Source organism: Girardinichthys multiradiatus, chromosome 4 (assembly GCF_021462225.1).
Source record: "Girardinichthys multiradiatus isolate DD_20200921_A chromosome 4, DD_fGirMul_XY1, whole genome shotgun sequence".
NCBI lineage: Eukaryota > Metazoa > Chordata > Actinopteri > Cyprinodontiformes > Goodeidae > Girardinichthys > Girardinichthys multiradiatus.
Window position 1 is genome coordinate 14,210,534 of NC_061797.1, and position 26,935 is coordinate 14,237,468.

At 39.6% G+C, this 26,935-nt stretch overlaps 1 protein-coding gene across 3 annotated transcripts in view; it reads left to right on the forward strand.

Annotated features, from left to right (window-relative positions):
• The window catches only part of insyn1 (inhibitory synaptic factor 1), a 74,541-nt gene extending 56,360 nt beyond the window's left edge, over positions 1-18,181 (forward strand). For all 3 annotated transcript variants that reach the window (XM_047363075.1, XM_047363076.1, XM_047363077.1), the window contains exon 3: positions 17,246-18,181. In XM_047363075.1, coding sequence (XP_047219031.1) covers positions 17,246-18,064 — 819 coding nt within the window. In that variant the 3' untranslated portion in view covers positions 18,065-18,181. The remainder of the gene's footprint in view (positions 1-17,245) is intronic.
• Positions 18,182-26,935: the final 8,754 nt, after the last annotated feature.

Genomic DNA, 26,935 nt, shown 5'->3' on the forward strand with positions numbered 1-26,935 from the left:
CAGAGTAGTTTAAGCTATCTTTGTCTATTTTCCCACACTTTTGAGTAGTGGCAAATCCATTTACCCCCCCTGGACTATTGCAATAACACCCTGCTCTGCCGCATTGCTCAGACAGTCATTAGGTGTTGTCATCTCTCCCCAGCTATGGGAGACAATCTGTGTTGAGAGCCTTAACATGAACCTGGAAAGAAGAATTCTTAATTACAAAAATGGAGCAAGTGATAGCTTTTGCATGGTAACTCTTGATAAAAGTCACTTCAAATACAGGTATAAACAACTAAAGCTAAATATTTTCCAAGGAGATTTGCTTGCATTTTTATCCTTACACACTGTTAAGGAACTAAGGAAGTCCATGTGACAGATAATTTGACTGTAAATTTAATACTAATCTGCTCCAAAGTTGAGTAGAGATTTTAATTCAAGCTTATTTTTTCTTAGACATATCTGTGTTTCCTAGAGATACTGTACTGTACATACTGTACTGATGCTGAAAAGTGTCATATGTTGCAGATGAAAAAAACGAAGTGTGAAAAATATGATTTTGCTGTCCCATTTTACATCTTGCATTTTGAACCCATTTTGGTCATTTGGTTACAATGTTATTGTTTTAAAGAAACTTATTTAGAATAAAAATACTAAAAAATGTTTCACATTTAATTGCTTTGATTTAAAATCAAGAAATAATGATACATTACTGTGTTAAAACACCATATATTGCCTAATATTACTGCTGTATTTTTCAGACATTTATTTACTGTTTCTTTAATTTGGATGCACTGATACACATAATGGGAAAAGTCAGGGTGAGCAAGTTGGTCACTGTTTTCAATCTGTGTCAGCTATTTCTTTTGAATGAGGTTCAACTAAAGATTTTATGATTAAGGCAGAAATGTTTATTGAAGATTTTGAGTTTACAATCATAATCAGTGTGGTTATAGTTCTTTGTTTTCATGTCTAGATTTATTTTTGTTTCCATGCCTCTATGTTCACTCTACCACTAATCAGCCTCATTCAGCTCATCTGTGCCTAGCCTAATTGTCTCTCAGTTTCACTTGTGCGCAGCACTTCATAAACTTTTCCCAGTCTCTGCCACTCTACCAGATTATCAATTGCCCTATATGCCAGTGGTAATCTAGCTTTCTTTTTCCTGCTTACATCTGTCTCCTCATTCATGACCACATTTATGTCCTCAGAGTATTCCCTTTTTGCCTTGCCCATGACGGATTTCAACTACTCCCCTGATATCTGGATGTCGACCCTTGCTCTTAAAACCGACTACCATTTCTTACCTAATCTTCCTGGTAAGTATACCTCCATCTGCCCCCTGTGAATGATCACCGCCTGTTTATTAACACCGTTTTGGATTCCGGATTCAGGATTGGATTGTGAAGGTATTCTGTGTCTGTGTTGCCTCCGTGTTACCAACAAGGAAACTCAGCCCCTTCGCTCCCTCTCTACTAGATCAGGCTGTTCCCCTGAGCTCTCAGCTGCTCACCCCCCCTGACGTCACCACAGCTGCTGCTTACCTGCCCGCTTCTCTGCATTACAGGTCAGTGAAGCTGATCATTTCAAGCTCACATTTCCTTGTCTGTGTTCTAGTCACCAACCAGTTTTTTTTTCTCCCCACAAAGCTGTGAGTGACTATCTGTTTCCAGAATCTTGAACCCATTTTTCAGATCAATAAATCTATTTTCTTATAACATTTGCTGTTTTGTTGTGGCTGAATGTCTGGGTCCTCAGTGTAAAACATTACAGTGTAATCTGGCTACTATGGACCCGTCACCCGCATACTGGGGTGCAGGTGTTGATGCTGCCATTAAACTGGAGTCTAATATGCAAGAGATGTTGAAATTTTTAACAAAGATCTCCACATCCACAGCTCTGTCGAATTTTCTGCCAAAGAACTTACTTGAGTTCCACACCCTTTCTAAAGAAAGTTACTGGAATGACGAAGCATTGTGTGACGTTTTTCAACAGGTGCTCAATGACGAGATAAAAGAAGAGCTTGCCACCCATGATGCTCCTAAGAACCTGGCCAAGATGGAGAAACTCCCTACAAGAACCGATCTTAGGCTTCACAAACGAAGGGTGGAGAAGAGTCAGACCACTAATCTCGGATTTTGGACCATGCCATGTTCCCTCCGGATTATGCCATTCTCTGTTACCCCACTTTCTTCAACAGATTTGGTGGAACCCATGCAGATTGGGCAAAATCGCCTGACACCACCAAAAGGGGATTGAAAATTTAAGAGAGGGCTATGCTTTTACTGTTGGGGAGAGGATTACCAGCTTCACCAGTGCCAGTTAGAAGCCCAGACTCAATAGGAGAATTCAAATTCAAAAATACTTTATTGATTCCCGAGGGGAAATTAGAATTCCAGTACAACCCATCCAAACATACATCATAACACAAGACAAGGGGGGGACGGGTCATCGAGGCTTTGCTGCCCACTCACAGGCGCTGCCCTTGCTAGATGAGAAAAGAGACCACATTAGGTAAGTAGAGCGAAAAAAAATCATATTTCACACTTTATCCTTAGCAGGATACAGTTTGAGATTGCAAAAAACCTCAGCACAAAGAAGCAACACGTATGCAAAACACCATCATGCCAGGATCGGTGAAGGCGGTGTGAGGGGGTGCATATGTTTATCTTGAGAAGAGAGTCTCCCACTGAGTCAAAGGATTTATATTACATCATCTTCTTTGATTTCAGTGCAGGTAGAGAATTTATCCAATGGGCATTTTAAATAAGTCTTTGTCAGTTGTGGGGCTGAAACTGAATTTATATATTTTCAACTTGCCGAAACTCTTAACGTGTTACAACCCACCTCCAAGAAACAGTTTTGACAATAGATGGCATTGTATTACATGAAATCAGCCAAGAGACAGTCTCTATTAAACTTATTGTGGCAGGGAATCTCCATGAGTTTCTCCCCTTCTTCATTATTTATCCCCATGAGCTTGTTATCCTGAGAACACAACCCTCACATTGACCGGGGAAGAGGAGAGATTTTAATTTGGTAATCCGGTTGTCACTCTACGTGCATTCTTAATGTTAATTCTCCATGTTCCGGCTCAGCTGAGATCTAAGAGACCTTACCTGACCTGACCAAAGTCCCTTCCGAATACCATGACCTCAAGAAGGTACACTATATAGGCAAAAGTATTTATTCATCCATCCAAATAATCAGGTGTTCAAATCACTTCCACTGCCATAAATATTCAAGTGCAATGCAAAGCGTCAGATAAAGTGGTGTAAAGCACGCCACCACTGGACTGTACAGCAGTGGAGGCGCGTTCTCTGGAGTGACGAATCACGCTTCTCCATCTGGCAATCTGATGGGTCTGAGTCTTGGTTTGGCTATTGCCAGGAGGATGGTACTTGTCTGACTGTATTGTGCCAAGTGTAAAGTTTGGTAGAGGGAGGATTATGCTGTGGATTGTTTTTCAGGAGCTGGGCTTGCCCCCTTAATTTCAGTCAAAGAAACACTGAATGCTTCAGCATATCAAGAGATTTTGGACAATTTGCAACATTTTGGGACAAGTTGGAGATGGCACCTTCCTCTTCCAACATAACTGTGCGCCAGTGCTCAAAGCAAGGTTCATAAAGACATGGATGAGACAATTTGGTGTGGATGAGCTTGACTGGCCTGCACAAAGTCCTGACCTCAAACCGATGAAATACCCTTGGGATGAATAAGAGCAGAAACTGAGAGCCCGGCCTTTTTGCCCAGCATCTTACGACCTTAAAAATGTGCTTCTGGAGCATAGTCAAAAATTCCCATGAACATGCTCCTAAGCCTTGTAGACAGCATTTCCAGAAGAGATGAAACTGTTATAGTTGCAGAGGGTGGACAAACAACATTTTTAACCCTATGGATTAAGAATGGGATGTCACTTAAGTTCATATGCGAATCAAGGCTGTTGAGTGAATGCTTTTGGCAATATAGTTTATTTCACAAGCAGCACGCCACCTCTCCCCACCCCCCACTATCTTTACCTGGGACTTTTTCCCCCAAGTGGGTCGATTGTACCACTTGTCTGGATCAGAGGACCGGGCCATGAAGGATTGCACCCATGATGCTCTCAATGCAGGAATCACACATTCCTTGTCCTCTCCTGCTGGAGCAGGTTTTTTCTTTGTGGGTAAGAAGGATGGATTGTTAAGACTACTGAGGGTTTAATGAGATGACCATCAAGAATCCTTATCCTCTTCCCTTAATGAACACGGTGTTTGAATTTTTTCAGGGATCGACTGTGTTCACCTAGCTGGACTTCAGAATCCCCCACCATATTGTCTGCATTAAAAAGCGAGATAAATGGAAGACGGCTTTCAACACCCCCAGCGAACATTATGAATATCTCAGAGCGCCATTTGGCCTTACGAATGTTCCTGCTGTATTTCAGGTGCCGGTTAATGATGTCCTCAGGGACATGATTGGTTGTTTTGTCTTTGTGTATCCAGGTGACGTTTTATTTTTTTCTAAAGACCTCCCTACCCACTAAGAACACAGTTGTTCTCCATCTACTTCAGAACAGTTGAGGTTGAGAAATGTGAGTTTCACCAATCCACAACATATTTTTGAGGTTTTGTCATCTAACCAGATTTCATTGACTCCTGCAATATGGCAGCTGTAAAGAACTGGCCTGTTCCCCAGAATTACAAGCAGCTCCAGAGGTTTTTTGGGCTTTGCCAACTTTTACTGAAGCTTTATTGGGGATTACAGTTCAGTTGCTTCACCCTTACATGCCCTTACCTCTTCTAAGAAACTGTTTTTCTGAAATAAACCTGCTGACCTTGCCTTTGCCAATCTTAAGGAGTTGTTCAGGTCAGCTTATGTTATTCCTTCACGAGACTCTTCTCGCCAGTTCATTGTTGAAGTTGACACCACACAGTCCGGAGTGGAAGTCATTCTCAGCAAAAAGGGACTCTAATGGCAGGATTCACACTTGTGCTTTCTTTACTAGGAGTCTGTCTACTACTGAGAAGAATTATGATGCACCAGTTTGACTGTCAGCAGTCTACAATGAGCTGTTGGCAGTCAAACTGGTGCTTGAGGCATGGATCCATTGATTGGCGGGAACCAGTCCCTGATAACTACCCCAAGGATCTTCTCTTTGTCTCGGATCAACTAGTCCCAAAGATATCCCTTCTATGCCATGGCTCTTTACTGTATTTTCACCCAGGTCTTACCAATATACTGTCATGACAATATACTGTCATGATTTGGGGCCAATTTTGGTGGAAGTTCATGCTCCAGGATGTCAAGGAGTTTGTTTCATCATGCCGAGTCTGTCAAGCCATGTTCTCCGATCAATCACCGATTGGGTTCCTGCGACCACTTCCAATTCCCATTAGTTCATCTGTCCATGGATTTTATTATACGTCTTCTCACCTACAATACAGTTTTCACCCACAGTGTGATGGTCAGACAGAACAAGTAAACTAGGAGGTGGACACAAGCTTTGTTCGTTATGTGAACAGGATCATCCTAAGTTGTTACAAAACCTCCCTTTGGTGGAAAATGCTCTTACTCTCACCCCTTTAGTGCCACCAGCAGGTCCCTGTTCTACACGGTGAACAGTTTCCAGCCTCCAGTGCTCACACTCAAGGAGAGGACAGCCAGGGTCCCCTATGCCCACACTGCTGCCTTAAGATGCCAGCAGATATGGAGACAAGCCCACCTCTGCTGTATATTTGTAGTTTGCCAACTGACGGAAAAGCCCAGGACCCAGATGCCAGGAAGGGCAAAAGGTATGGCTATCTACTAGGGACCTCCCTCTGTGCGTCAAGAACCACTAGTTGGCCGCTTGCTTCATCAATTCCTTCTCCAGCTCCAAGGTGGTGAACCCGGTGGCTGTTCATCTTCACCTACCTCAAACCCTCAGTCTGTGCCATGGTTCATGTGTCCCGGGTCAAATCTCTCTGTTACCAACAAGCAGACTGAAGAGGAGCACTGAAAAGGATAATCAGCCCCTTTGCTCCCTCTCTACTAGATCAGGCTATTTCCCTGAGCTCTAAGCAGCTCACCCACTCTGACATCACCACAGCGGCTGCTTCCCTGCCCGCTTATCTGCATTAAAGGTCAGTGAAGCTGATCATTTCAAGCTTACATTTCCTCATCTGTGTTCTAGTCACCAACCTATTCTTTCTCCCCACAGAGCTGCAAATGACGATAGGTTTCCAGAATCTTAAACAGTTTTTCAGATCAATAAATCGATTTTCTTAAAACACTTGCTCTTGTGTTGTGGCTGATCATCTGGGTCCTTAGTGTAAAACATTACAGTGTCATATAAAAAAACAAATTAGCCAGGTCACATTAAAATCAGAATCAACTTTATTGGCTACGTTTGTGAGTACAAACAAGGGATTTGACTTTGGTTTCCATCACTCACATCGTACATCAAAATCAATCCAAACAAGAAAGAGTATGTACAAGTGTGTTCCTTTTAACAAAAATAAATGTTCAAATGTATTTACTGTATAGCTTGTTCAGTGTTGTGCATGAGCAAATTCAAATTAGTACATTATTATGGTTGCTAAATGTTCTATAAATGGTAAATGGCCTGCACTTGTATAGCACTATATCAAGTCTAAGGACCCCAAAGTGCTTTACATTATAGTCATCCACTCATTCATACACACATTCACACACTGACAGTGGTAAGCTGCACTGTAGTCACAGCTGCCCTGAGGCAGACTGACAGAAGTGTGGCTGCCATACAATCTGCACCACCGAGCCCTCTGACCACCATCAGCAGGGAAGGTGGTGGAAGTGTTTTGCCCAAGGACCCAACAGCTAAGACGGATGGAGCAGGGATTCGAACCGGCAACCTACTGGTTACAGGATGAACCCCTACCACCATCACCACTGTCACCCATTTTCTATGAATTTTAATACAAAAAAATAAATAAAATAGGGGACAGAAGAGCTTCCCTGTCCTTGCTAAAGAATAGCATCGCCGCATAATGATACTACCACCACCATGTTTTACTATGTGGATTGTGTGATTAGGATTATATGTAGTTTTAGTTTTCCTCAACACAGAATTCTGCATTTCGTTGTGATCTCATCTGATCAGAGCAGCTTCTTCCATGCACTGTGATTTTAAAAACGTTACAACATAAAGTAATGGGTTACAAACGTTAACCCATAACTTGAACAAGTCACACTTTGTGAGTTGTATAATATAAAATCTTGATAGACACCAGACTGCAGAATTTATTGTAGCAAGAGAATCACAACAGAAACGTTCAACATAGCTATCAGTCCAACAGTAAATGGGCACAATGTTACACATTTGTATTATTAGAATCAGATGCTGAAAAGAGGAAAGAGGAAAATTAATAAAATAAAAGTGCCACAAAAGATTTTCAAAAGTGGGCTCAATGCAAATGTACATTTAAAATGTTAAATATCATGTTTTATTTTCCTTCCACTTTACAGTCAAGCACTACTTTGCAGTGATTTATAAAATAAAGTCCAAATAAAATACACTTATGTTTGTGGCTGTAATGTGACACAAAAAAAATTAAGGGGTAGGAATAATTCTGCATTATACCCTATTATAAGGACAGAAAAGTTAACCCTTATAAGTTGTTCCCAAATACAAGTTTCAACTTAGAACCTTTACAAAAAAAGTATCACTGTTATCCTAGTCACTGTGTGTGTTTCCAGCTACCAGAAATAATGTTTAATCACAAAAAAAGTCTTTTTTTTTTTAAGAAAAGGAAAATTTGAGGGGCTCTCTCTTTTTCACCCGCGATGCCCAGCTGACTGGGAGTTTACAGAAAATGGTGGGGCCATACAGCCAGAGAATACTGCAAAAAAATTATAACTATAAAGTTTTGTAGTTTTAAAACTGGAAAAGCTGTGGTATTTGTTAAAAATGTAATGTAGCCCATGTGTAGGGTGTATGTTCTTCAAACAACAACTCTACATGTTTAACAATTAGGTGCTAATTGTTAGTTTTGGTACTAGCGTCCTACATTGATCAGTAGCTTGGCAAGAAGAAGGGCAGAGAGAAAACAGGCCCGGCATTGCAAATTGAACCCAGGACAACTGTGCAAGGGACTACAGCCTCTATAAATGGTGCACCAGCTCTAGCATTGAGCCATTTAGCATCTCAAAATGAAGTACATCAAGTACAACAAAAGGAAAAACATTCAGGTTCAGATCTTTACCGTGTTGTTCTCAAAGATGTTTCTTTGACTAAGATCGCTTGATTTACAGCTAGAGTTATTACTACTGCTGCTTGAGTGGGTCATGCCTTTCCACTGTATACTTTAAATGGCAAATAAACAAGTCAAACCCCAAGATGCACCCAAATCAATTACTCCAACATAATCAGTCTGCAATGAAATGTGTATATAATTATTTTTTCAGGCAGCATTAACGGTTTGAGATACTATTCACAGTCTGTGATTCAAACCAGCTCTGACAGCGTGGAAAATTTGTTTATATTGCACTGTTTTATTTTTGTATATTAACATGTTTACACCAATTTACTGCCCTAATAAGAAATATATGGTGCATTGTTATTGCAACAAATCAAATGAATTGTAGCTTAAGTAAATCCAAATATTCCTTCCAGTACCAAAACTAGGAGCAGTTCTTGCCAAAAATTGGGATAACCAGCTTTGGAACTGCTCTCTGTAATTTCTTCCCCCCCTCCAAGGATATTCTTCCTGTGTGTTTGCTTATTGGTTTGGCTGGTAGACAAACTGGGAGTTTGAGGTATTAGGACGAGGGATTTACTGCTGGATTGGACTGAGCCAGCTCCCACAGTGTTGCTTTCTCCTGTCTCCACAAGAAATGCAGTAATTGTTTTACCAGAAAAGGTCACCTGCATTTATTATACAACTCATGTGAACCACACATATACATCTACCTCTGATAGTCACTTAAAACGATCACTGCAAAAAGACAACTTATGAAAACTATCTTGAGTCATTAAATGGTTGAGCGTGATCTGGCTGCACACACATGCATTTTTTTCTTATCCACTCACATGTGAGCAACATGACCTGCCATTACACAAGCCTAATCCATTGCTATCTCAGGAAAGCAGACAGACCGAGGAGCCCTGTAGCATGGCCCTACCATCTTTTTCTGGTCATTATCGGCACTAGGCCTCTCAGCACAGATAGAAGCAATGAAGGAGAACCTCAATAAATGATCAGTGTGGTCTGCCAGCAACAACACATGCTGCATTTTCTGCCTCCCTCTTGCTGTTTCCATGTTGCTCTCTCCCTGATTGTACAACCCATTACCTCCCCAGGTTGATAGTATAAACCTCCCAAATATGCCGTGCAGCTGTTAAATGAGTCTGTCCAGTCTAATGGTCTAAATTTTGGGCAGGAAGTGGTTGATTTCCCAGGTTTCAAGGAGTGAAGAAGCCCACATCTTGTAAAACCCCTGTGGGATAAATGAAGCCCATTATATGGTGAAGTTTGTAATGATGTTTTTGATTAGTGAGGTGTCAGGAGGTATTGGCTCTTTGCTCATCATGCTGTTGTTTAGCACTTTAAGGTCTCCAGAAAGATGAGTGTTTTTTTTTTTTTATGAGAAAAGATGAAAAAGAGCGCGGCATGTGCCTAATGAAGTCTAGAGCTTATAGCCACTCTCATGACAGGATAATTACACCAAATGCTTCCAGCGAACACTTCAAAGGACACTTCATCTGTGTGCCAACACCACGGAACGCATCTCACCAATCAAGATTTCCTGACCTAAATCCAGCCCCCTCAGGTTTTTCTGTAATGCCGTCCACTCAAATACTTATTGCATCTTTGGAGAGTCGACTAGGAATCCCAAGCACACTACATAAACTTAAACTCTAACAGTATACAGTGATTACCATCACTCATATTAAAGCAGAAGCAAGTTGCCATCATACGTAACTTTATGACGTAAGTGGAACATGCTGCAGTTGTCTTGTACAAGTACTGTTTCATTTGCTTAGCATGATGCATATAAAGGTTAACATCAACAACACATTGGCCCGGTTTAAAATAATGTATATATATGTAGAACAATGTATGTAGAATAATATATATATATATATATATATATATATATATATTAAAATATTAAAACGATAGTTTAGATTTTTTTAAAGTCAGGTTCTGTTGTCAATTACCCATTTTCAGCAAACCAACCATAGTTGCTAACCTTTGAATGGTGCTTGAAATGAGATGGGCATGCGGTGGGGGTCTGTATTTAAAATAAGTGTGATGAGTGATGCTACTGATGATATCCATTTATTTAAAAAAAAAGAAGAAAATGAGCTCTGGCCAATGACAGTTTGTCATGGAACAAGATAAACAAGCTGCATACTCAATGCTTTAAGGATTTCTATAAAGCTCCTGGAACAGGGTTATTTGTGCCTTCTCAGTCCCCCAGTGGGTCGCAGCAGCTCTGAACTTGGCTCTGCTGAAGGCTTATTCCTGTTCATAAGGAGTTGTGTCTTTCTACTGTCACCACATGCTTGTATTGTATTGGTGAAGATTAGCTGGTAGTGTGGAAGAACATATTTGTAGTGCAATAGTAATTAATATCTCAAAATATACCGCTGAATGCCACTGTATCCCAGTTTGGGAGGGGGAGACTAACTGTTAGTCTTCCACTGCTGTAAATAACTTTCCTACATACCCTTGGGGTTATGACAATGCAAAAAAATAAAATAAAATAATAATAATAAGGCACTCGCCCATAGATTGCTGGAGATAGGCACCAGCTCCCCCGCAACCCACTATGGAATAGGCAGTAAAAAATGACTGAGTGAATAATAAGGCATTACTTTAAATGCCAATTAATGAAAGCATTCTGAGTCACATTTTCCTCTATCTTTGAAGATATACATGTTTATAAATGAGTACATTATCAATTAAACAAGATCACCTGCCCTATGAATCCCAAATTTCAAACTCCTATCTTAAGGTCATCCAAATGCACTCTTCTGCGTACTGCTTAACAAACCTGCCTTAAGCTTTGTAGTCCTTTTTGAGATTTTTTCAATTCTGTTCACATACAGCTATGTGATGCTGAGTATCTAATGAATTTCAAACAACTGCCAAACTGCTGTTTCATCCCATGCTGAAGAAACCATCTTGAAAGAAATGCATATGCTTGTGGGAACCTCAGACAATTTTCCTTGGGAATTCAGTAAATATGTTTCTTTTAGAGTTAGTCTGGGGTAATAAATTAGATTCTAGGGGATAAGATAAACCATGCCAAACAATGCAAGTGGCTGGAATCCACTTGAAAAAAGTGCAAACTGCAGGAGCTAACTGCATTAAAACAATATTTGTGACTGATTTACTCATGAAGCCAGCATGCAGGGCCATTTTGATAATTGCTGACACCTTCAAACTGGCATTAAATGCAGAGGGGTAAGATGAAAATGTTCTGCGGCATGTTTAGAAAGAAACAAGGCTTGTTTTGATTTATTTGTTGAGGTCAAATGAACATTTCAATTTTTCCCCATGAACAAAAGCAAACCCGTGCAAGATGGGGCATAATAACCAAACAAGCACCACAAACAACTCTGAAAAATGACTCCTGCAAGAATGGGTGGCAAAGTAACAGATGGAGAGAAACTGCTTGAATATAGAGTAATGAAGCGCTCCAACGAAAATTCCGTCACACTTGTGAATTTCAAATGATCCCACTGAGGGTGTTCTGTCTGAGTTCTCTTGGAAAATCGCACCTGATTTATTTTTTACATATGTACAAACCGCATCGTCACAGATGTCCTATTTCAAAGCTGCTTTTATTTGCTGGTAAATACTAGAATATAAATGTGGAAACATGATAGCCTTTCCACAGGCATCATTAGAAGCACGTTAAATATGCACTTTTATGTTAGACTGGCAGAGGATGGCAATCTCAATCTGTTTACTCGGCAGCAAACAAAAATCTATTCATACAGAATGCCATTAATGCACATCAAAACGAGTTATTCTCCTTAAACATCTGTTTAAAGATCACAGTGATTAGAGCATGTGGTATATATTCCTCTTTAACAGATGTCGTTTAACATCTAAATTCTCACATTCGATGATTTCGACCTCTGCCTGTATTCCTGTGTTAATGTTCCGGTCCATATACAGTTACAAATACAGGCACTCACATAGGGGAGATGGAAACGGTGCCCATTTAGAATTGTTAAATGTTGTTCCTCTCATAAAGCTGAATATGTGACAGAAACAGAATCATAATGTTAGTTCTTTAGAGTCAGTGTTATAATTTATTCTTAATGGCACAGTTATCTATCCAGTTCCTGTATAATCATGTTTAGGGATCCTAGAGCAAATCCCAGCAGTGAATGAGCAAGAGGCATTTTACCTTACATTGTTAATGGTGAGAAAAATGCACAAGGTTGTATTTAGAGGCATAGGCATGTTCCTGTTTAAGATTTTCATGGTATGATAAACTTGAGCAAAAGTACCACAATTTCATACTTATCCTGGCATCAGCTCCATATTTAAAAATACAATGTAAACAATATATAACATGATCTAATTATTTACTTTGAAAAAGAAAAGCATCAACTACATTTGCTGCTTAAACAATATACGGATTATTACATTTATGTTTGCCATTCTAATTCAGATGCACACAAAAAGATTGTACACCTAATAAAAATAGAAGTAGTCTACATATCGTTTGCAGTTTTGCATTTTATAGAGTAGCTGATATTATGTAATTAACTATTAACAAGCTGATATTTGGTAAATAACTATTGGGCTATGTGTTCTAGTAGCAAAGTTGCAGTCAACTGCTTAACAGACACATGGTTTGTCGATAGCCGGGTGTGTATTCAAAGTAGCCTTACCTTAATAGAAGTGGTTCTTCTTTAGTTTTCTTGTCATGACTGTCTGGTGTTTCTTCCATAATTGTTTCCAAACAGCCAAATATGTCTTGCATATAAGTGATGGTAAAGTGTAGAAGCTTTCTTTCAGCCAACTGACAAGCAGTGTGCAATGACAGGTGTGTCTGTTGTTTGTGGGCAATGCTGCATTACTTTCTGCTCCATACAACTGGAAACAAACTCCCTGCACTTTTCTAGTATGGCTTTAATGTAACATGGTTAGATGGAAATTATTAGCTTAGTAGTTTAAAGCTGTAACTGTTTCACACCTTGGTATATGTTGACAAAGGTAACCAGTCGATATTAGTTGTTAATTAACCTAAAATGCATTGTTGTCTGTGTGTGGAAACTGATAACCCCAGAAAAAAGCCCACATGGAGAAGATATGGACTCCAAACAGAAAGGGCTCCAAAAATGAACTAGCCACATTTTAGCTGTAAGGCAAGGGTGTCAAACACCCTCCAACAATGCCATTTTACAGGTACAATTATTTTTATAACTTAACCCTAAAACACATTGTCTTCACAGCATGCAATTAAACGAGCCAATGCTGTTGTGGTCTTATCTGTAATGGGGCTAAAAGATCTAATTTTGCCCTTGGCTTCTTTCATTATTGGGCTGTCCTCAAGGAAAGAACTACTCACACTATATAGTTATACACAGTAATGTCTGTTTTAAATATCTTTTTTAACAAATGAAGCGAAACATTTTTTTCAATGTCGATATACTGCCAAGGCCTAAATAACAGTCCATTTCAGTGATTCTATTTCCTAAATCACACCTCTGCCAAGGAGGAGGCTCTTCAAAAGCTTTTACATTACTGACCATGGCCCTGCGTTAGACTATCGTGGCCTGTCATTGTCATCACTCTAACTTTCTGTCACAGACAAGGCTCAAAGAGCTCTTGTTCACTCTGACCCTCAATTACCCAGCCCAATCATCTCCGACAGGTGTTGAGGTACAGTAATAAACCCCCGTCTGATGCTGCCGAGGCAACCTCTCCCTTAAAGCACCTCTGAGAGCTGTGAAATGACTAAACTCTGAGTTGATCAGGTGCTGTGAACACAGTTGACTCATTGCTGCTTGCTGATAGTGTGCAGTGAAATAGAAAAATAAATTACAGTAACACTTAAAATTGATGTAACAATTACTCCTTTGGTTAAAATGTATAGAAAAGATTGTAGGAGACACATTTACTGTGATGTCACCCATTTGCAGATAGATGCTCTTAAATTACACTAATTAAACATCTACATTTGAATTTTTTACATTATTTATATGATTAACATTCACACACAAAGGTGATTGTCATTGTTATAATCATACTTTTATAACCAAACAGCATTTATTGTAAAGTAAACATATATCAGTAGAGCCTTTAAGAGAAAATAACAGACTGAAGTTACAGTCAAATCTCCAGCACTTACAGAACATCAACTTTCATACTATCTGTTACTGCTTAAGTGTGTAGAAAATAGTCTTTTCAGTCACAAAGATAGGTCATCACCACGTCATAAACTGCAAAGAGTGTCAGTGCTATAAAAAGAAATAGGGATGCACAGCCTGTTTCATCTCAACTCCAATCTGCCAGTCCAAAGTTTTACCTGTTTTTGGAGGTTAACAGGAGAAATGGTCTAATGAACCTGCCTAGTAGTAAAAGTGAGGAAAAGTGCAAAATTTTTCAGCATAATATGTTGCATCCATCCATCAGGGGCATCTCACTATATTAAAATCAGACAGTTACAATACCTAATGAACCTACAACATGCTGCAGTTACTACAAAGCAACCTCTGTCTTGGTATTATAATGATGTTTTAAAATGCAGCTGATAATTTTTAAATCCGCTGATTAATAGTTGTGTAATGAAGTAAACAAAGCTTTTAAGTCTCTCTCCCCAGCCTGGAGAGGCATTTTACATTAACAGCTCCACAAGTCTGCAAATCACACAGCAAACAGGTTGAGTAATTCAGGGATTAGAGGATTCATACAAACCAATTTCCTCAGACAGTCTGCCAGCAGAAGTGCACCGTCCAGTTACTCATGATGTGTACGATGATGCGGCTGGCGGATCTGTGGAAATGCTCATCGAGAGACGAGCCAAAGTCGTGCATGAGTTGGTATACAGCTAGTTTCAAATACAGACTTAACAACATGAAATGTCTCTGAGATAAAGGACTCTTGAAAAGTTGTAGAGCCTTTCAGGTTTTCCAGATTTTGATGTCTTCAGTTTTAAACATCTTTTTGCTGTCATCTGCCTCTGAGATAAAAAATCCCGACACCTGCAGAGTCTTTGGATCACTTAATAAATAAGTCATTACAAAACTGGTCTCTGGTGAAAAGAAAACACATGGTTATCCAACTAATTTATTCAGCAATTAAATCATAATGTGTGCACAAATCCAAAATATTCAAACGTTTTTTATAGATGCTCTGTTTGTGAAGAGTGTCTTAGGAAAATAAAAATACATACAAAGAATTAAATACGTCTCTGACACTGGGTGGTGTTGCTCACAATTTGATAAAAAGTTGTGGAAAGAATATTTTCTACTCTCTAAATACAAGGATGAGGTTCAGATTTGTGCTGCAATCATATTTAGTTTGCAGTCATTAGAGCCTGAGAGAAGCAAACACTGTAAATAATTATAATTCTCAGGGTGAAATTATATTTTCTCCTCTTTTCATCTGCATTTATGTTGCTAATCGATGTGAACCCATTTTTCCTAGAACAAAAAACTTCAAAATAGTGTTTAATTGCTGAACAGTTTGGGGAAAATGTATCATTTACAAGCTACAAGAGCTGTGAGTGTTTACATTACACAATCCATTGTTGAAAGCTCAACGTGCTGACTGAGGGAGCTGAAATGTCAAGTACAGAGGGCTTGGATTTTAGGTGTTGTCAAGCAAAGCAGAGCAATTTCAACTGAAGGGCATTCTATTCATCAAACAGTGAACACTGCAGCTCCTGATCACTAAAGCATTCAGGTCAATTTAGAGGCAATACAATTTTTTTATGTTTTTAAGTGATATATTTTTATTCCGCAATGGTATATTCTTGTTTACTTCCCTGAACAATTGGGAAAAAATTTAGGCATGCATCTTAGGGTGTAGTCATAGAACACAGTGTATTCATCAATAACGCAGGCACTGTATTTAAGATACAGACCAGTCAGATGAGAGGCTTTTTCCTCTTCTTTCTGCCTTCTATTTCATGAGTAGTGACATGTTTAAGTGTTATGAGCTCATTTCAGAGGATACGTGATTTTGTGCGAATGCGACATGGAGCAATTTAAAATACCTGTCCACAGGAGGCCGTGCCAGAAAACACAACCCATTACAAACACATTAAGAAACAATTTAGGTTTTACGGATAAAAAGTCTTGGGAAAGCAAACACAAATCTATTAGCAGCTGTGAATAAATCTTAGCTTTTGTTAAACTTGTCAGTGGGGGAGAGGGGTGTACATCAGTGGGGTGTCAAGCATACAAAGTGTCTGGAAATGTCATGTTGTGCTGTACAAGAAATTCTCACTGAGATTTACTTTAAAGGGAGCTCAGAGCCATTTGTTTTTTTTTTATATTTCCCTGTTCTATTGTTTGCTAAGTTGCTCACTTTATCTATGAAAAATATGGTTTTGTGTACATATGAATAACTATGAACGATCCAAGTACAACGTAAGATTGGTGCAAAGAAGCCAATTTGTTTTTAGCTATGAAAAATGATAATATATAGAAATGACACTAAAGGAGCATATGTTGTGTTCAAATTTTGCAAAATACTTTGACAAGCTTTGCCTAGTGTTATTGTACTTCCAGATGTTTTGCTTTGATACTGTTTGCTTGCTTTCAGTTGCTAATTGAAGCTGAAAGGAGTGTAATTTGTTGTGAAGGTGAGAGATGAACAAAAAATGAACTACATTTAGAGATGTTTTGACGGAAAGTAGAGGGAGGTCACAAGTTGTTACAATTCATCCGAAGAGGGACACGAATGTCCACTGTTGTTAAAGTGCTGCTAGTGAAAATGAAAGAAATATATGGATGCCAGAGGCGTGAAAATACATCCAGCACTTTAGCACTGCAGGCTAAAGATGGTCCCCCTTCATCAGACAAAATCACATGCTAACAACATTTGAAAGACAGACTTCAATTTAATGAGAAATAGTGTTTAAAACTTGCCAGATTTATGTTTATGTTCTTTAGTTATTCGAGTCTGAACATCCGTGGTGTAGTTAAAGATCTTACCTTTTATTAACATTTACGTTTAGCCTTATATTTGCCTCATGTAAATACATCAAACAGCTCATTCTCCACCTTGCTGGCTTCTCTGAAACATCTCATTGGTTCTTCTCTTATGTGTTTTTCCTGCTCTAGGTGGTGGGTCAAATCGATAAATTAACGTCTGACTTTGACTTTGACCTGGAGCCAGATGATTGGACAGTGGCCACAGCCAGCAGCACATCCAGCAGTGAGAGGGGCTTGGGAGAAGCCTTTAGGCTGGACTTTCTCAATGCAGATGTGCTTTCTGACAGCTGGGAGTTCTGCAGTTACCTAGAGGCTGCTGGTGCAGCTGCCCGCAGATCTAGTGAACAACCGGGTGATCTACGACAGGAGCTGGGCCAGGGAACTATCCCAACCCAGACCCAAACCCCCACCCCACCCCCCAGCACTGCCTCGGTCTACTCCCAGATGAATGGCGGGCTTCCTATCCCCAATGGGCCACGCATTATCACTCCAGACTCCTCCAGCGAGGAGGCCAGCAGCTCCACGCACAGCCAAAAGACTTCCCGTACTTCTGGCACAAGGGAAAGAGTCCGTTTCAGTGACAAGATTCTCTACCATGCCTTGTGCTGCGACGATGATGAAGAGGAGGAGCAGGAGGAGTTACGGGAGGACAAGAGAGACTGTGCTACACCAGACACCGATACAGACCCAGGCCTCCTAGGCAGCTTGGTCGCTCCAAAGCGTTCTTCCTCTGAGCACTCGCTCCTGCATAACTGTCTGGACCCTTCCTACGGCTGCTCGCCAGCGAAGGCAATGACAGGAGCTCACACGCTACCCAGGAAAGGTCTCTTAAATCCCGGCTGCCGCAAAAAACTGTTACGAAATAGCAGCACACAAACTGTCTCTGACAAGAGCACTCAAACTGTACTGCCCTATATTCCAACCAAACAGAAAGCAAAGGACCACTGAGGAAGCAAACAAATCTCATGAAGAGAACTGTGCATTATTTAATATTAAATACATAGCTCATAGATTAATACACAAATAAATAAATTACTAAATAAATAAATGATATATGGGAAATTACTTGACTACCCCAACTCATTCTGTGGCTCAGGGAAAACAAAAAGCAATCAAATAAAATACATTAAGACAAAGGTTGCGAGTGGTCTAAAAAATATCAAACCATTCTCAGGGTTAAAACACAATAAAGGGACTTTAAGTGGGAGAAATTATTATTTGGTCAACTGCTGAATTTTTACTTAACTTGTACTTAATTCAGTGAAGTAAGTAAATGATTCTCAAGCAAAATGTGACTTCTTCTTGGTGAAACTCTTGTTCTTAAGTCCAGACATTTCTTGTAGTTGGTAACCTGGTTTGCTCACATATCAGGAGGCGTTTTTGTCCACTAGTCTTAAAACACTCTTCAAGTCCTGAAGGTTTTGAGGCTGTTGTTTGACAACTCGAGGTGTCCATTCCTTCCATAGATTTTTTGTGGGATTAAGATCCAGACACTGGCTGGACCACTGCGGGACAATTACTGTGTTTCCTCTTGAGCCACACCTCTGTTTCCTTCATCTTATGGTTCTAGTCATTGTCACGTTGAATGAGGTGAGGAGGTTCTTATCCAAGTTTCTACGAGACATGGCCCTATTTATCTTATTCTCTTGCAGTTAAGTCTTTCGATGCCCTTAGAGTAGAAATCCCCAAAGCATAATATTCCCCCCTCAATGTTTGGCAGTTGGGTTTGTGTTTTTGGGTTTATATTCAGCATTTCTTTGCCTCTAAACAGACCAAGTCAAGTTGATGCCAAGTACTTAAATTTGGTCTTATCGGACTACTTAATTTAGCTTTCTCAAAATGAATTAGACATTGCCAAACTTCATAGGAGGATGTGAATGTGCCTTCCTAAGTAGGTGAACCTTGCAGACACTTCAGGATCTCAATCTATTATTTCAAAGTGTGTTACGAAGTGTTATCTTAGGTACTGTTTTCTCAGCTCCCTTGAAATTATTAAAAAGCTACTTCCATGTAATTCTAGCTTGATCCCTCACTCTCCTCACATCCTTACCCCATTATGGGGGATCTTGCATGGAGCTCTAAATAAGGGCAACTGACTTTAATCTGTTACATCCTAGACTCAGGGAGATCTTTTGACTGCATTTTGGTCTTGGTGGTGGAGAGGTTTCATTGGAAGAGATTGAATGTTTGATGTATTTTGCGATGTATTTTAAACACAGCACGAGTTCAAACCGTTAGTTCTTTGTAAGGTGTCAAATGAACAAGTTCAACAGAGGATCAAATAATTATTTACCCCACAGTATTACATTTAACAATTTCAAGCGGTGAGAGAAATTTCAAAAACAAACATTAACAGAAGATTTAAAAATGGTAAACTGGAAGTGGGTAAAATCTTTTCCCCTTGTCACACAATAGAAGAAGACACAAGGAAAGAAAAGAGGTTTGTTTTCTATCATGTGGATACAAAACGCCACTCATTCTGTACCCTAAATCGGTATAAACATTGGCTTTTTTCATGTTGTGGTAATTTCAGATGTCAGGGGGATTATTGCTTCAGGAGGGAAATCTCTTTAGATGCATGTGTCAAGGCACTTCCCTTTTGATGTCAACAAATGTAGATTTAGAAAACAACTAAATTTACCTTTGGTTTCATAAACCATCTCACTGTGATCACTCATTGGTCTGCTGTAGAGACTGAGACGAATGAATGACAGGCATCAAAACAGATACACTGGCATTTTGGAAGTCGTGCTCCACAAAAGTGACATTTCAATTTTTGTCCTTCAATGTGCCTGCTAGCAGCAACACTCAATTTAAAAGCGAAGCTAAATAGCAATTGGGTGGCGGGGGGACAAGCACTAAAGGTTTTGTCTCTTCATTCAGTGGCTCAGCGGGGAATTGAACTCGGTAGAGCAGCATTTTATTCACAGGGCCAGCGCCAATAGCCATTCCTAATCAATATGTTAGAGGGAGGTTGCAGTGAGTGGTCTCTTTGCTGAGTGTGCAAGCCATTCTCCTGAGATCTGCGAACAAAAACTCACAGTCAGACATATTTACTTATACTGAGCAGAACAAAAATTAGAATTGTAACCCTAAAGAACTGACATTTCAAAAAGTGAGGGTCCAGGAGTGAAGCTGGTGACTAAAGAAGAGAGTGTTCTCATTCAATGATTTATCTTTATTTTTATTTATTTATTTGTTTTTCCCCCACGCACCAATATTCTACCCTGGAAAACAGCTTTGAGAGTGCGGTCCTCACAACCTTGTGTTTTCAGTGTTAAAAAGAATGTAAAATGTTAAATTTTTTTAACTGGAAAATTCTTGTTGAGGCCGACCTTTCTGCCTCTGACCACCCATTGGGAGCTTTGCCTTTTATAAGAGGCAGAGATTATGGTGCCTCCTTTTTGCCTTGCACAAGAATTCATACCACTTGAGCTTTTTCACTTTTTTCACACAACATCCAAGGTTTAATGAATTTTATTGGGATTCTATTTGATAGGCCAACAAAATGTAGTGCATATTTATAAAGTATGGAAAAGAATACATGTTTTCTTTCTTTTTTTACAAATTAAAATCTGATACGTTTTCAGCCCTCTTTACCCTGATACCCCAAATAACACCCAGTCACTTGCTTTCAGAAGCCTCAGAATTATGAAACTGAGTCCACCTCTGTGTAATTTAATCCCAGTATAATTGTAGATGTTCTGTCAAGACCTCAGATGTTGGTTATAGAACAATAGTGAACAAACATTGTAGTTTAAGGGAATGACAGTTCTACAAAGTACTAAATCAAAGGGGCCTGAATACGCTTTTAAAATTTTTATTTTTACTTTGATAGAATATACAGGGGTTGGACAATGAAACTGAAACACCTGGTTTTAGACCACAATAATTTACTAGTATGGTGTAGGGCCTCCTTTTACGGCCAATACAGCATCAATTCGTCTTGGGAATGACATATACAAGTCCTGCACAGTGGTCAGAGGGATTTTAAGCCATTCTTCTTGCAGGATAGTGGCCAGGTCACTACGTGATACTGGTGGAGGAAAACGTTTGCTGACTCGCTCCTCCAAAACACCCCAAAGTGGCTCAATAATATTTAGATTTGGTGACTGTGCAGGCCATGGGAGATGTTCAACTTCACTTTCATGTTTATCAAACTAATCTTTCACCAGTCTTGCTGTGTGTATTGGTGCACCGCCTTCAGGATACAATGTTTGAACCATTGGATGCACATGGTCCTCAAGAATGGTTTGGTAGTCCTTGGCAGTGACGTGCCCATCTAGCACAGGTTTTGGGCCCAGGGAATGCCATGATATGGCAGCCCAAACCCTCAGTGATCCACCCCCATGCTTCACTCTGGGCATGCAACAGTCTGGGTGGTACGCTACTTTGGGGCTTCTCCACACCGTAACTCTCCCGGATGTGGGGAAAACAGTAAAGGTGGACTCATCAGAGAACAATACATGTTTCACATTGTCCACAGCCCAAGGTTTGCGCTCCTTGCACCATTGAAACCGACGTTTGGCATTGGCATGAGTGACCAAAGGTTTGGCTATAGCAGCCCGGCCGTGTATATTGACCCTGTGGAGCTCCCGACGGACAGTTCTGGTGGAAACAGGAGAGTTGAGGTGCACATTTAATTCTGCCGTGATTTGGACAGCCGTGGATTTATGTTTTTTGGATACAATCCGGGTTAGCACCCGAACATCCCTTTCAGACACCACAGTTAATCCTGTTGGATGTGGTTCGTCCTTCTTGGTGGTATGCTGACATTACCCTGGATACCGTGGTTCTTGATACATCACAAAGACTTGCTGTCTTGGTCACAGATGCGCCAGCAAGACATGCACCAACAATTTATCCTCTTTTGAACTCTGGTATGTCACCCATAATGTTGTGTGCATTTCAATATTTTGAGCAAAACTGTGCTCTTACCCTGCTAATTGAACCTTCACACTCTGCTCTTACTGGTGCAATGTGCAATCAATGAAGACTGGCTACCAGGCTGGTCCAATTTAGCCATGAAACCTCCCACACTAAAATGACAGGTGTTTCAGTTTCCTTGTCCAACCCCTGTATATTTTTTCCTATCGGCATATAGTTATGTTTTACTTTCTGTTGGCCTATTACAAAAACCCAGTTAAATACATTAAAGTGTAAGAAAAATAAAGAGGTATTTATATTTATGCAAATTATGAGATACACTTTCTGAATTGCCCAAATTGATAGGCAATGCATCTTCAAAAAAGGCCAGACAACTTGAATAAACTAGTCAGGTTAATGTTGTCTGAGGTAAGCTGTTCTTGTTCTTACTTTGAGATGAGTAAGGTGTTCAATAAGTGAAAATGACCACTGCAACTTTGAAAATTATTAGGGGCTGTGAATTTCATCCAAAACAGACCACCTCTGTTTTTGTTTGTGTACTCCTGTGTAACAGTTATTGCATAGTGCACAGCTTAAGGGAATTACAGCTTTGCTGTTCAGGCAGCATTAAGTCTCAAGAGCCCAATATAAGGAGAGCGGACAGTGCATTTTTAAGGGAGGCAGCTTAGTAGACGCCGCACAAGCAATAATTAACACTAGGTCGATGTGCTGTACGTGAATATGGCAGAAGTGATTTTGTCATGTGTTTTTTTCCTGGTTTTTCCATGTTTTCTCTACTCTTGAGCTGGCTCAGACAATGTCAGGTACCTGTGAAGAAAAGCACAGAGGAGAGATCAATGACTCGCTCCCTGAAACATCGGCTGCCATTTCCCTGCATGACAGACCAACAGGCCATCATAGCCATTAGCATAAACAAGCAAAAATATGCCTCCACACAAGCATGGCATCAACTACAGTAAAACAAAGCTCATCATGTGATGGCCATGCACCTGCCCAATAAAAAGGTAGTTTTTTTTTTTTATCCACCCAGAGAATGTATTAGGCATATCTGCAGTGAAATCATTTCTTCAAATATAGAACTGTTTGGCACTGAATAATTTATCATTGAGGACAGATTTGAGATATTTGGACAAAACATTAGCAATGTCTCTTTTGCCAACAGACTCATTATTCATCTCTTATAGGGCAGAGCTGTATCCTCAATTCTCTGTAGGACAGGGATAGGAGACATCCAAAGGTTATAAAAACCTGAGCAGGTTGATGCCAGAATTATCTGTAACTCTGTAACTCTAAATACAAAACAGTTGTTTTGTATTCGTAAATGTTTATTTTACAAATATATCATTACTGCCATTGTGCCTGTACAATGTGCATGGAGATAAGTGGCATTTTCTGACTCATTTACAATTTCATATTTGCCTGTCACAGCAATTAATGGAGATCAATACAACCAGAAACAGCACATCCCCCTGGAAGTCATTTGGCTAGACAAGTCCATAGGAGGGGATTAAACAAAACAACTCTTTCAGAAGGCTACAAAATGAGTCATGCCGTCTGTTTTTTGACATCAATGCTGGGCACGTATATGTTCTCATTGCTGATCAATTTTCTAATCACAGTCAAGAGGGGACCTTCAATCCTTGACAAAGGAAGAGTAATCCGTAAAGCTATTTATTAAAAAGTTGGATGTGTTGCAGCCTGTCTAGGGTGTACGTACACCCCTGTGACCCTGCATGGACAAGCCGTATAAACAATGGATAGATGGATATAAACCAAAAATACAGAAATTTGCACCCAGCTGTGTTCTTCACTACTCATATATACAGTACATTCTAGACATTCCTTTCCCTGGCCTTTTTTTAAGCAAGTTGAGGGAAACAGATAACACATCTTTATGTTCTCTGCTGACTGGTAATGGTTCGTGAGGTGAGGAGTGAGGAGGTCAACAATGTATTATTGATTGGCTAACAGCTGGAGTACCTAAATTTGATTTGTTACAGCTATGTGACATTTATATCTTCCCTATCTTTAAATGCACTCACTCTTTTATGTTCAGCCAACATCCTGCACTGCCTATGACCAGCTGATAAATAATGTACTGTCTCAGCTTCTGTTCAAATTAGTACAAGGTCAAACTGAGCTTCAGTAGCAGCTAGACAAAGAACTGAACTTTACAAAAAAGATGGTACAGGGTTATACGGCACACCTGGCACCCGATAAAGACAACACCACTGCTTTTATGCACGCACAATCAGCAGTCATGATCAGCCTCAGGATCAGTACGGTGTAGTGGCCCAACAGAGCAAATAGCCACCCCTAAAACTGAAGGATGGCCGAACAAGGCCAGATCAACCATCAGTCACCATTTGATTGGGTTTGTGGAGTGATTAATGATGAGCCTTGCAACCGCAGCAGATAAGATTAGACCTTCACAGGTGATGAAGGGCAAGGACTGTTGATATGTGTAAGGGAGGGTGGCTGTTGGGACAAAAAAAACAATGCCATCAGATGACCTGTTTCAGTGTAACTGAAAGAAAACCTTTACTTTAAAATATGATATTCTGATAGAAATGTGCATCAGGAGAAACAAAAAACACAATACATGGTGACAGACCAAAGGTTCCTACGAGGCATTGATGTATAAAGCCATGAAAATCAATTGCATTAATTTTTTTTGGGTGGATTTAAGGGAATGTTTCTGATTAAATAAACAGATAAAAAATAATTTAGCTAAATTGTAAGTATTTTTAAATGTATATATATATGGAATAATAAAATAAAGTACGAAAGTGTTTATTAGAATAAATAAATGTATACTTCAAGCAATATTTTTTATATTTTATTAATCAAATGACAGTCTTTGTAAACAACGATATTACAGCATGTATTCAAATTCACGTTAAAACAAGCCCAAATTGACTGATACCAAATAAACCTAAGGTGTCACGGTTTTGATTTGTGATTAGCTTGTATTGTTACTTTAAATAGTAGCATTTTTGGTATGGTGGTGGTACAGGTGTAAAAGGGGTCCTCGACATTTAAAAATTTTAGACCTTAAGTTACTTATACCCCTAGCAGATTTAGATGCAAAACTATTTTAAATCATTCAAGAAGCTTGTGTCTGTTAGAAAATGAGACAGGCATGATTCAAAAGATAATAAAACAACATAAATTAGTGTTAATTCCAATCTGTTTTTGTTTAGATTTTTGTAAAAATAGCAGGTGGAAATCATTTAAAGACTTCTTATTAATCAATAGAAAAGTCCTGACTTGCATTACAGCAAATAAATCCTTCTTATAATTGCAGGCCAGTTGGTTCCATGTTACCACTGATAGTTTGACAATGTATCTTTGGTGATGAACTTTGAGGGTAAAAGGCATCTTTGGCGTCACCCTAATCTTTGCCTCCCTCCAAATTGAAGGCAGGACTCTGGCATGGCCACTCCAAAACATCAAAAGAAATGTGTTGGAAAAGAAAAGCTTTACTTTCACTAAACATGTCAAAGCAATGAATGTTTGTGAGCTTAACTCCCATTTTTTTCAAATGCCACCCACGTAAAGAAAGGTTCATCAACCAAAATCATATCCTGCAGGACACAGCACACAACAACTGAGGGATAATAGTTCACTTAGCCACCTTCTTTAAATTCTAATCAAAATGTTTAGCTGGAATGAGAAGTTAACCATCACAGAACCTTACATTTACAAACTAAATAAATGTAGAATTATTTATATCTCAAATAATTGTAATGGATAGTATTTATTCTCTCCAATATTCATTTCTATAGTGTACCATCACCAAAAACAATTAGAAAATGTGCACAGTTCTTTTCTGTTAAACTTGTTAAATCATCATTAAATAACAGTCAGTCAGTCAGGCATTTTTTATACCGCTTCTCCCATAGTGAGTCGTGGGGAAGCTGGTGCCTATCTCCAGCAGTCTATGGGCGGGAGGCGGGGTACACCCTGGACAGGTTGCCAGTCCATCGCAGGGCAACATACAAACAACCAAGCACACATTCATTCACACACCTAAAGGTAATTTAGAGTGACCAATTAACCTAACAGGCATGTCTTTGGACTGTGGGAGGAAGCCGGAGTACCCGGCGAGAACCCACACATGCACAGGGAGAACATGCAAACTCCATGCAGAAAGACGCCCAGGCAACAATGCTACCAACTGTGCCACTGTGCAGCCAATAACATATTTATATAATTTCATGATGTAGACATTGATTGATGTACCAAAGTTAAATGAGAGTGTTATCATTTTCATCACATTAGGTGATTAATAATTGGAGCAGTTGCCAATGAGAAGTCAAAATGTTGCACGACTGAGCATGGCAGAGACGTCTAGATATGTTGTTGAAGCAATTTCTGATGGCTAGTAAAAAATAAACATCACCTGGAGGGAGAAATAAGTATGGCTGAAACACTGCAAGACCTCAAACTGTACTACTACAGGAATGTAGCCTTGAAGCCTTAAAATGCACACATCTAACATGTTTAATAACATGCTCAGCTGAGTGAAGAATACATCAAGAGACAATTGAATTGGTACCGGAAAAGACAGAAACTACTGGAGACATCACTTCAGGACCAGGGGGATCGAATTATCAGACGACAGATATTACAAAGCTCCTAATGTGTAGAGAGGAAAAGATCATTTAGGGAAGCTACTGTTAAGTGGAACTGCATATGAAAGGTGGTCAGTTGAAAACAAATTCTGCTAAGTGCGCCTTTTTGTGAGTGTGTCTAATTCTAACAAAAGAAAAAGAAAAAACTCCAAGAAAAAGCATCAGCAGTCATTTTTAGACTGTTCCAGTTTGCCAGCCTGTCAGCATTTCCATGCTGCTTTACAGGTAAAGGCCAAGAAGGCAGGGAATTGCTGACATTCTAGTATAGCAAACAACTAAGAGTTAACTGATGATG